This window comes from Musca domestica, unplaced genomic scaffold, assembly GCF_030504385.1.
Source record: "Musca domestica strain aabys unplaced genomic scaffold, Musca_domestica.polishedcontigs.V.1.1 1014, whole genome shotgun sequence".
Lineage (NCBI taxonomy): Eukaryota > Metazoa > Arthropoda > Insecta > Diptera > Muscidae > Musca > Musca domestica.
The window spans coordinates 18481-30934 of NW_026712116.1; the positions used below are offsets into that span (position 1 = coordinate 18481).

At 37.1% G+C, this 12454-nt stretch overlaps 1 protein-coding gene across 1 annotated transcript; it reads left to right on the forward strand.

Moving 5' to 3' along the window:
* The first annotated feature begins 4763 nt into the window (after nt 1-4763).
* Nucleotides 4764-8384, forward strand: LOC101898605 (transitional endoplasmic reticulum ATPase TER94). Its single transcript, XM_005182837.4, has 6 exons — nt 4764-4941; nt 5652-5754; nt 5820-6266; nt 6333-7922; nt 7983-8137; nt 8197-8384. The coding sequence occupies exons 1-6, from the start codon at nt 4925-4927 to the stop codon at nt 8288-8290; spliced, it is 2406 nt and encodes an 801-aa protein (XP_005182894.1). The 5' UTR covers nt 4764-4924; the 3' UTR covers nt 8291-8384.
* The last annotated feature ends 4070 nt before the right edge of the window (nt 8385-12454 follow it).

The following is a 12454-nucleotide window of genomic DNA, read 5'->3' on the forward strand; positions in this document are numbered from 1 at the left end:
CGCAGCCACACAATTGTTCTTATCTATTATTAGATTTAAAAGGAAACATTACATGGCTGCGTGTCCCTTCATTCAAGTGATCTTGGCTACCTACTGGCGCATCAATATCTGTGTGTGTGGGTTATGACCTTTATTATCCTACACATTATCGTATGCGACAGCGCACAAGATCACTGAATTGTACACATGTGATATTTTATGACCACTGGGAAATTGACAATTTTTAAATATTTATTTTTAATGGTTAGATTTTCCCAGCGCCTCAGCCGCACTCAAAAGTATGTACAAAGTATTTTGTACACTATAATAATAGTTAGTTTTCTGTTTCGCTTCTGCTTCCTTGTTCGTTTTTGCCAATCTTTTTTAAGCAATTTTCAATTGCTTTTCTTTTTATACCCTCTACCATTCTATGGAGGGTATATTAACTTTGTCATTCCGTTTGTAACTCCTCGAAATACTCATGTCAGACCCAGCAAAGTATATATATTCTTGATCAGCGTAAAATTCTAAGACGATTTAGCCATGTCCGTCTGTCTGTCTGTCTGTCTGTGCGTCTGTCTGTCCGTCTGTCTGTCTGCTGTAATCACGCTATCTTTCGAATGAATTGAGATAGATAGCTAAAATTTTGCACACATGTTTAGTTTTCCAGTAGGCAGGTTAAGTTCGTAAATGGGCCATGTAGGTCCACGTTTTCATATAGCCTCCATATAACGGTACCTCCCGATATTCGGTTTTTTTAATGAATTTAGCGACATTATTCACCGGAATTGTTTCAAATTTGGTATTTGAAGTTCGAATTGGATACTTCACCCTAAGACAGAAAATTGTCTGTGCAGGTCCACGTCTTCGTATAGCCCCTATATAACGGTACCTCCCTATATTCGGTATTTTGATGATTTTAGCGACATTATTCACCGGAATTGTTTCAAATTTGGTATTTGAAGTTCGAATTGAATACTACACCCTAAGACAGAAAATTGTCTATGCTGGTTCAGGTCTTCGTATAGGGCCCATATATCAGTACATCCCTATATTCGGTATTTTGACAATTTTAGGTACAATACCCACCGAAATTGTTTGAGGTGTGGTATTTGAAGTTCGTAATGGATGCTACAGCCTGTGACAGAAAATTGTCTACGCAGGTCCAGGTCTTCGCACAGCTCCGATATAACGGTACCTCCCTATATACGATATTTTGATGATTTTAGCAACATTGTTCACCCTTTATTTCAAGTTACGAATTTGAATATGGTAATAGCTTATGACAAACAATGCCTATGTAGGCCTACATCGTATACACCTCAATATAATGCCTATATTTGGTATTTTTAAAATTTTAACAGAATGTTTAATGATTTTATTTTCTGAAAATTTCCAAATTCGTTCCGAATGGTGGAGGGTATTCAAAGTTCGGCCCGGCCGAACTTACTACTTTTTGACTTGTTTATTAACTATCTTTTAGAATTAACTGTCTTAAAATTCCTGTCAGTGTGTATCTGGTAACACAAAACAATTTTGATGCAAAGATAGCGATGCGGACATAAATCAAATTGGAACATAAGTGTCAAACGTTATTGGAACGGAACGGAAAGTACTGAAAGTATTTCCAAGCAAGAAAATGGAGCGAGGCGCTGACTATGCTTTCACTTTTCTAAGAACTAAGAAAATTTCAAAATTAGTTGGCAATATTTCAAAATCAACATGTCAGCTAATCAGAAGAAGGCAGCTATGCTACTATTTTTTGGCCAAAATTGTCTACACCTTTTTCAGATGTAATTCGAAAGTTCCAATTGTAATTCAAATTATTTAAGTTGTAACTCGATTGGACTTTAATTGTAATTCGAATTATTTCAATTATTTCAGTTAGAAATGCAAATGGAAGTCTTCGAATTACTCTCGAATTCTAACTGAAATAATTCGAATTACAAAAGGAATTCTCGAATTACAAATAAAAGTTACAAATAAAATAAAAAAATATTCGAATTACAACTGAAAAAGGTGTAGTATAGTCCTATGCCGCACTAGGAAATATTTTATTGAAAAATAAAGGGTAGCGCAGACGAATTGCATGAACCGTGATTTTTTCGACACACTGACTTTGTCGTCGACATTTATGTGTACGTGTGTTTACATTTAGTGAGTGTGTATTTCCAGCAACCAAATGTCGGAGGTCCGATGCGTCTGCTCAAAGTAGGAAGTTTTTTCGTCATGTCTGACCGCCCTACGTCCGAATTCAGTCAATCTGTCGGGGGATTTTTGTTCTCTTGTTGTAGAGCTTATGTGGTAACATTTGTTGTAAACAAGCAAAAAGGAGATTTATGGGGTGAATTTCTCTCTCTTTGAGAGGTTTTTTGTGCTTACATATAGTAAATGAAATATATGCGGAGTTCTGGTCGGGTCATCAGGGACAAATGCTTTCGCCAATTAGTGTTCAAAGATATTTGAAGGTTGACGGTGGCAGAAATATTTGTTTTATATACCCTCCGCCATGGAATTATTTCAGTTGTAATTCGATCATTCCAATTGTTATTCGAAAGATTCCATTGGTAATGCGTATCATTCCAATAGTATCTCGAATTGTTCGACTTATCTGTTTCAAATTACAATTAATATGTTTCGAATTACATAAGATAATGGTGAAGTTTTATATAAAGCGAATCTTTACATTTTATTCGTACTAGACTTTAAAACAATTAACACTCTTAGAAGTATAAAAAGAAATAATAATTCATATTATTCTTGTAAATTGCGTATTCTAGTAGTTATGGACAGAGATCTGGCACTCGCTCAATATTTTTCAATTCTTAATTGGGAAAATATGCGGAAAAATCCTGTTTTGTTGGCATCTTAACACATTAATACAAGACAGTAGGTAAATTTGAAATTGAATATATGAAACAGAAATATAAAATGGAATTCCTGTGAAGTAAAAAATGTATTCACTACTATTTAATATAACTTCTCTCACGTATTGTTATGCGTTTGATCGAACAGGGCATAAGAAAAATGCAGCAAAGGAGCATCCATATTAGCAGCACATAAATTACCACGCAAATATATATACATATATATATATATATATATATATATATATATATATATATATATATATATATATATATATATATATATATATATATATATATATATATATATATATATATATATATATATATATATATATATATATATATATATTTTCTCACGAAAATGTCGATCTTCGATATTTCTATAAAAATTGGTACGTGTAGTTAATATATGGTTCTAACCCGGTGACAGGTTTCGCCACCTGAGCTAGAACCCATTATGACCTACAAATACCAATTTTTAGACATCAAAATACCGAATATTGGGAGGTACCGTTATATGGGGGCTATACGAAGAAGTGGACCTGCAAAGACAATTTTCAATTTCTTCGAACACCAAATTTGAAACAATTCCGGTGTATAATGTCGCTAAAATTATCAAAATACCGAATATAGGGAGGTACCGTTATATGGGGACTATATGAAGACGTGGACCTACATGGCCCATTTACGAACTTAACCTGCCTACTGGCAAACTAAACATGTGTGCAAAATTTTAGCCTCCAATCTCAATTCGTTCGAAAGATAGCGTGATTACAACAGACAGACGTAAAATTCTAAGACGATTTAGCCATGTCCGTCTGTCTGTTGTAATCAATGTAATGGGTCTAAGATCATTATTTCCTCCATAGTATGGTGGAGGGTATAAAAAGGGTATACCTATTGTATGTCAAGAAATGGAATTAAATAACAAAACGTCATATCGAGTTTGGCACTAGTATTTCTATAGAGTCAAATCAGCTGGGACTTGGTGTTACTTGTAATAATTATACCATGGTAGAAGAATATAGGTAGACGCGTCGACACAGCTGCTGGGACAATTAACTGTCAAACCAATTTTGGAATTGAAAATGTTGAATGAAAAATTATTTAAATTTGTAAAAATTGTTGAAAAATGCGTATTATAATAGTCTTCGAATGACGTAGTATAAGAAAACATATAAAAATCTACTTACATTTGAAAAAACTTTAGAATTTTATTAACATATTTGTATTTTTTTTAACGTATTTGTATTCTTCTGCCATGAATTATACCATGTGAAATTCCGTTTAAAATTCATCATTGCAACAAAATGTCAGTACTCGCAGTAATAAAAGAATTGTCTCTACTATTTTCTCTCAAAAATCCCCAAAATGTTATTTGTCAACTTTTTAGAGAGGTCATGGTACAATAAGGCCCTAAAGATGAAAATAAATAAAACGCACTTTTGTCTGACTTCTTCGTGAAAGAGAAAATAAGTTTTAGGTTATTTAATTCAATTTCGGACCATTCTTTTACACAGAAGCCCGCCGATGACTTAAACCCAGTCAAAAAAGCGTTTTATGTATTCTCATCTTAAGACAATGATCGCATTCTTAAAAATTATTCAAAATTAGATGCAAAAAGCTATTCTCATTTCTTTGGTAGTTTTTCTCAATTTTGAAATGACTTAAAAATGCATGAATCAAACTTACAATGTTACAAAAATAGTTAATATGAGGCGCGAAATGCATGTTTCATCTATCCTTATTTTTAATTTTTTTGTTTTTATTTTTTAAAACAATAGATACATAACAAGAAAACAAAATCAGCTGATAGCTTTACGTTACCTTTTTATTGTACGACGAAAAAAGTATACCGATTGGGATAAAATCTTTAGTACTGGCAACACTGTTCAAGTATGACATTGCAAAATATTCATTGCTGAAAAGTTGTCAGCACTGCATCGAGTCAGCTTTTCGTACGAGTAGTTCCAATATACGTTCGTGCGGTGTGAATTTAATTGTTTTCGCTGACAAAATTAAGTACGATTTGTTAATTAAATTAAGTAAATCTTTCAAGGGACATCAATAAAACAATGGCTGATTCTAAGAGGTGAGTAACTATTAGTGTACTCCTGGTCAGAGAACACTTTTGTGTTGTCGCATCTAATTTCGCACAAAGCCGACTAGTCAAGTGCATAAAGGGTATGCTGAGGTGCAAAACGATGTCAAAATTGTTTCAATTTCGCGTTGTCATTGCAAGCGATTTTTATTCAATGTTAAGGGACAGTAATATATACATTTTTTAGGACATATGTGATAACAATAAATAGTATTAAATGTTGTTAGGCACAACTACTTTAAAAGTGTACATTTTATAAGTTATTGTAATTTTGTAAACGTTTTAAAAAAGGAATCGACTTTTTTTCCTTGAGGACGAATGTCCCATTTATTAATTTCAGAAATTTGTGTATAAACATGTCTATCGTCGTACCACATTTTATAAACAAAGAATTAAAATGGCGAACAATAACTGCAGCCGTGGTGGTTGTAGTCGTAATGAAAGATACCCCCAATTCTCAAACCCATTTTGAGGTTCTGATGACCAGTTTAAGGAAAAGACAATATTAATAAAGTTTTAAGTTATTCTTTAATACCATCGGGGTTGAACAATTGGACAATAGTTGAAATCTTATAGATAGTTTGAACATGTTTAACATTAAAATGATAGCAGGGCATAGTAAAGACCGTTCAGTGATTTCTTGTGTATCCATGACATTACATTTTGATATACATATATGTTTTCCCTTTTGCGTTATGTAGTGAGGACTTGGCTACTGCTATTCTTAAACGCAAAGATCGCCCTAACCGCTTAATTGTCGAAGAAGCCACCAACGATGACAACTCTGTGGTATCTCTCTCGCAGGTTAGTATTTTATTCATTTATTTACTTTGTTTAAGGAGGGACTTATCGCCTTTTCTCGCCAATAGGCAAAGATGGACGAGCTCCAGCTATTCCGTGGCGATACCGTTATTCTAAAAGGGAAACGCCGCAAGGAAACCGTGTGTATTGTACTCTCAGACGATACTTGTCCCGACAGTAAAATTCGTATGAACCGTGTTGTGCGTAACAACTTGTGCGTCCACCTTTCGGACGTTGTTTCCATTCATCCTTGTCCAGATGTAAAATATGGCAAGCGTGTTCGTATTTTACCTATTGATGATACTACCGAAGGTATTACTGGAAATCTCTTTGAAATTTATTTGAAGCCCTACTTCTTGGAGGCGTACAGACCTATCCATATGGGCGATATATTCATTGTCCGTGCTGCACTGCGACCAATTGAATTCAAAGTAGTCTTAACTGATCCAGAACCGTATTGCATTGTTGCTCCAGAGACGGTCATATTTTGCGATGGGGATCCTATCAAAAGAGAGGTAGGAACAAAATAATTGATACATGTGCTTCGAATATTCTTTTTTTATTAATTTGTTTGCAAACAGGAAGAGGAAGAGTCTCTTAATACTGTCGGCTATGACGATATTGGAGGTTGCCGTAAACAACTCGCACAGATTAAAGAAATGGTTGAGCTTCCTTTACGTCACCCATCTCTTTTTAAAGCTATTGGTGTAAAACCACCAAGAGGCATTCTTATGTATGGCCCTCCAGGTACTGGTAAAACGTTGATTGCTCGTGCAGTGGCAAATGAAACTGGAGCATTTTTCTTTTTGATCAATGGTCCTGAAATTATGTCAAAATTGGCCGGCGAATCTGAGTCAAATCTTCGGAAAGCTTTTGAAGAAGCTGAAAAAAATTCACCAGCTATTATATTCATCGATGAGATTGACGCTATTGCACCCAAACGTGACAAAACTCACGGTGAAGTTGAACGTCGTATTGTTTCACAATTATTGACTTTGATGGACGGAATGAAAAAGAGTTCTCACCTTATTGTTATGGCTGCTACTAATAGGCCAAACTCTATCGACCCTGCTCTGCGACGTTTCGGTAGATTCGATCGTGAAATTGATATTGGCATTCCAGATGCGACTGGCCGTCTTGAAGTTTTACGCATCCACACTAAAAATATGAAACTAGCTGATGATGTAGATTTGGAACAAATCGCATCGGAAACTCATGGTCATGTCGGTGCTGATTTAGCATCGTTGTGTTCAGAAGCAGCCATGCAGCAAATTAGGGAAAAGATGGATCTCATCGACTTGGAAGACGACAAAATTGATGCAGAGGTATTGGCATCATTGGCCGTTACAATGGAAAATTTCCGTTATGCCATGACAAAGTCCAGCCCATCTGCTTTGCGTGAAACTGTTGTGGAGATTCCCAATACTACATGGAGCGATATCGGTGGTTTGGAAAATGTCAAGAAGGAGTTGCAAGAATTAGTACAGTATCCCGTTGAACATCCAGACAAGTTTTTAAAATTCGGCATGCAACCCAGTCGTGGTGTTTTGTTCTATGGACCGCCTGGTTGCGGTAAAACTTTATTGGCAAAGGCCATTGCTAATGAATGTCAAGCCAACTTCATATCTGTAAAGGGTCCCGAACTACTTACTATGTGGTTTGGCGAATCGGAAGCTAATGTCCGTGACATTTTTGATAAAGCTCGTTCAGCTGCGCCTTGCGTGCTTTTCTTCGATGAATTGGATTCTATAGCAAAAGCTCGTGGTGGAAATGTTGGGGATGCTGGCGGTGCCGCTGATCGCGTAATTAACCAGATTCTAACAGAAATGGACGGCATGGGAGCCAAGAAAAATGTGTTCATTATTGGAGCAACTAATCGCCCTGATATTATCGATCCAGCTATATTACGTCCTGGTCGTTTGGATCAGCTTATTTATATTCCACTTCCTGACGATAAGTCACGCGAAGCTATTCTTAAAGCTAACTTAAGGAAGTCACCTTTGGCAAAGGATGTTGATCTTTCCTATATTGCCAAGGTTACGCAAGGATTCTCAGGTGCTGACTTGACTGAAATTTGTCAACGCGCTTGCAAATTGGCTATTCGTCAGGCAATTGAAGCTGAAATTAAGCGCGAAAAGGAACGTGGTGAAAATCAAACGTCGGCCATGGACGTAAGTAAACAATAGAATATTATAGCCATAGATTTTAAGATACAAATTATTTTTATTCAGATGGATGAGGAGGATCCTGTTCCTGAAATTACTCGTGCTCACTTTGAGGAAGCAATGAGATTTGCCCGTCGTTCGGTATCGGATAATGATATCAGAAAATATGAAATGTTTGCCCAAACTTTACAACAATCTCGTGGTTTTGGACAGAACTTTAGGTAAAGTTTAATGGAATTAATCAATATTTTTTTTATTTCTAATTTTATTATGACTGCAGATTCCCTGGAAATTCTAGCAACACACAGGGATCTGGTCCAAATGCACCAGCGAATCCACCAGGTGACAATGGAGATGATGATCTATACAGTTAGATTTTTAGCTTTAGTTCTTTTTATAAAAAAAAAAACATCAAACACATTTAATATACAAAACGAGAAACAAATAAACATGCTACATAACACTCAATGTCGTAATTTGGAAGGCAAATATGAACCACACATTAGACCCATTTGGCTGTTTGGGAATACTAATAATAATTATCTTCAAACAAATTAATGAATATGAATGAAAATAACTTCACAATATAATTAATTATATATGAAGATTAAATACAACATACACTTTTAAATAAAATAAATTCCAAAAATTGCACGCATTTTTTAAGAATTTCGAAGTATTTAAGGACTTGAAAGTTAAATATAAAAAAGTGTGACCAAGAAATGTTCAATGCCAACGCGGTAGTTCAAACTAGTAAAGAAAGGTCAGAAGTCGGATGGGCCGAATATATGATCAAACCCCTATCAAATTTGCCGCTTAGAACACAGGTTCCCATGTCTGATTTGTTTACATACAATAAATTTATGAATTTACATTTCCACAGTGAGGCGTTGTTAAATGTTTAATGTAAAACATTATCACTTCTGCTTGGTTGAAAGGTGATTATTTAATCATTAATAGTTCCAAATAAAAACACTTTGCCCTTCATCCAAAATACGGCTTTCGATTTAGTTTCGCCCAACCCTCTTAATGGTTTAGTTTCGTGCAATTCTATGTTGCAAAGATATGTTCATTGTTGTTTCCCATAAGGTTCAACATTAAATCCACAATTGTGTATCTTCCATAAAAATTATATATTTACATTTTTAAAGCATCAGTGTCTTATTTCTTGATGATATATATCTACTTTTTTCGGGTAATTCAACCGAGACATTGCAACGGTTTAATATGCAAAATAAGAACATTGTTGAAAAGTGATTCTATCAATGATCAAATGTAAAACTTTAGCCTAAACTTTAAATAAGGCTACCGATGATTTAGATTTTCCTTTGGCACAGAAGATGCGATACCTTGGAGTAATACTTCAAGTAGACTTAATTTTTCTGGGCCGACTATATGATACACTACACCACTAAGCATCATTAGTGGAGCTCCCGTAACAAAAGAATTTATTTGAAGTATATCACACCAACTATCAACTTTTGGCTTTAGAGCAGTTACAGTTTGGTTTCAGAGGGAGCTAATACATAGGAGGCATATCTAATTCTGAATTGATTTTCACTAAATTTGACGGAGACATTTTATTCTTTTATACCAAATAACAAGGCTATAGAGTGCATGATATCACTCCGAGAACGATTATATTAAAAAATATATATCGGAGCCGAGTTCAACAAATAGAGTGCATGATATCACTCCGAGAAGGATTATATTAAAAAAAAATATGTTGGAGCCGAGTTCCACAAAATGGAAACGTACGTCCCGAAATTCACTTCATTTGAGATGATATTAGCCATTATTTGCACAATAAATCAAAGCCATTCCTGATAAAATTTGGCAAAGGTATTTCCGAGCTCTATAAGATATCTGGCACCAAATACCATTATTGTCAAATGCATATTACGAATGTGAGGGAATTAAACGCCAAATCGGATGAATCATATATATGAGAGCTATAGCTATATCTGATTCGATTTTCGCCAAAATTCAGTCAAAATTTGGACTGATATCTTTTCTTTGTAATTTACGTTGTCGACTTTACTGGCATAGGAAACAGGTTTCCTGTTTGGATTTGTATATATGCAATGGATTTATGAATATACATTTTGACAATGAGTTGATGTCAAATGCATACAGTCAAAGCATTCTAAATGTCTCTGACATTGATATTGTCGTTCACAAATCAAATCGTTCGCAATTTGTTTCTGTAAATAGGGCACGCTCTTCGATTTGTCATTTCCAATGTATTGTTCCGCATAGTTCAACTTTTATTCATATCCTATCTAAAAGATATATTTACTTGTATAAATCATCCTCCACCATACTATGTGGGGTATATTAACTTTGTCATTCTGTTTGTAATGCTGTATGTGTTGTGTCCATAACGAGACTGCAGTTAGGTGAGTAGGCTTGGCTGCGTGTCATGTGGGCCTGTGCCATATGCTGGGCAGATGTTCTGCACATCGCTGTTAATCCGGGCCCAGTAGGAATTTAGACGGCTGCACCATCCGGGTCGTAATTGAGCCAAAACTACTCCTACCACAGTATTCACTCTATATCCTTCAATGGCTTCTGAGACCGCATTAGAGTGAATACTATTCAGTCCTGCTTGATAGGCATGTTGATCTAGAGGCTCTCTCTCATACCTCTGTACCTCTCTCTCTAGATCATGAAGGTCTTTGCCTGAAGGTTGCCTATCCACAAGATGGTGATTCGGATGGCTTTGTCTATAACACCCAAGCAGGTTTTGCATTGACAGCATTCTGTTATGCTGTCGCACCGGTAAGACCTTCGCCTCCTCATGTAGGTCATCGACAGGTGTCATGAGAAGGCACGACATTCTGGCAGGACTGAACATTTTTCCACTGCCTGTATGAATCACTTTTGCTGACATCCTAGCCTGACTTCAGTAGCGGGACCACCCTGCCCATTTTCCAGGCATCAGGAACTACTAGGGTGGCTAACGACAAATTGAGAAGCTTTGTGAGATACTCAACTCCTGGTTCATCCAGTTGCTTCAACATCACTATTGAGATTCCGTCAAGCGCTTTGGGTGACTTTGCGCTTCTGATGACATGTGCAACATCTGCCAACGTAAATTGTGGTGGTACCTCCTCGGCTGGTACCTCCTTGTCAGACCTGGGGACACGATGGTGTGTCCGGAGAGCTGTGGCAGTCTCCCCTTATTCTGGTGGGCGCATCCTCATTCACTGTGCGAAACGTGGATCTATCAATTTGCCAGCCAGCGCCATGCCTCTCTGGTCATTATCTAGGACGGAATGCCATAATTCATGATGGGCATTGAAATCCCCTAGCACCAGACGGTTATTGCCTACCAGTAGTGAACTGATATTATGCATATAACGTGGGGCACAGCTATTTAACAGCGGAATGTAAACGTTGAGCACCTCTACCTCGGCGGTTCCACAACTGACCGCTACCCCCATACATTCCATGTACCGGTCACTAGAGTCAAGCTCAGGCGAGATAGGTCTGTACTGGACAGAGTGGTGCAATAGGAACGCTAATACTCCAACTCCACCTCTGAAGCGATCCTTCCTCAGTTCGTTATATCCATCACAACTTTGAAGTCTGCAGGTGGTACTCAGCTTCGTTTCCTGGATCGCTGCGACCTTGATGTTCTTCCGACTCATAAAGCTTACAATTTCGTTAATCTTACCTCGGAGACCATCACAATTAAACTGGAGAAATGATGCATTATCCGGAACATGAACAGCAATGTGTGGCGTCAACTGCTGCGTAAATTGCTGTTGAGGAGATTGCGGGGGAGTCTCATATTGCGGCGACGATGAGGACGCCGAAGATGAAGACTCACTGGGGTCTACATTGACGCAGCAGGAAGCAATGTAGTCCCTATCGCTGTACTCCTGTATCCGGTTTAATTCTGGAAATGCACCCACTCCGTACATCCGTTGCATCTCACCGAAACCAATCTGTGGTGGATGCGATTACAACAAACGGAGCAGAACCATGGTCCGGGGTTGGTCTGGGTCCCGGCTCGGACCAAGAGAATACGGAGCAAACATTCCGGGTAATGTTGCTCCCACGTCAGAAAAATGGACGAACACGAACATGTATTTGCTGGGTTGGCGGCCCCTGGTCGAGAATTGTACCTCCTAGTCAATCCGGTACATAGAACCGGTCGCCGTGGGATTGGTCTGTCTGTGCGTGTCCGTCTGTTGTAATCACGCTATCTTTCGAACGAATTGAGATAGAAAGCTAAAATTTTGCACACATGTTTATTTTGCCAGTACGCAGGTTAAGTTCGTAAATAGTAGGTCCTCGTTTTCATATAACTCCCATATAACGATATTCGGTATTTTGATGATTTTAGCGACATTATTCACCGGAATTGTTTCAAATTTGGTGTTTGAAGTTCGATATAGATAATACAGCCTAAAGCAGAGAATTGTCTGTGCAGGTCCACGTCTTCGTATAGCCCCCATATTCGGTATTTTGATGATTTTAGCGACATTATTCAACGGAATTGTTTAAAATTTGGTGTTTGAAGTTCGATA

Excerpts from the sequence above, each read along its gene's own strand:
- LOC101898605 (XM_005182837.4), top strand. Across the intron at positions 6,267-6,332 it reads GGGATCCTATCAAAAGAGAG|GAAGAGGAAGAGTCTCTTAA; the intron begins GTAGGAACAAAA and ends GTTTGCAAACAG. Across the intron at positions 7,923-7,982 it reads ATCAAACGTCGGCCATGGAC|ATGGATGAGGAGGATCCTGT; the intron begins GTAAGTAAACAA and ends ATTTTTATTCAG.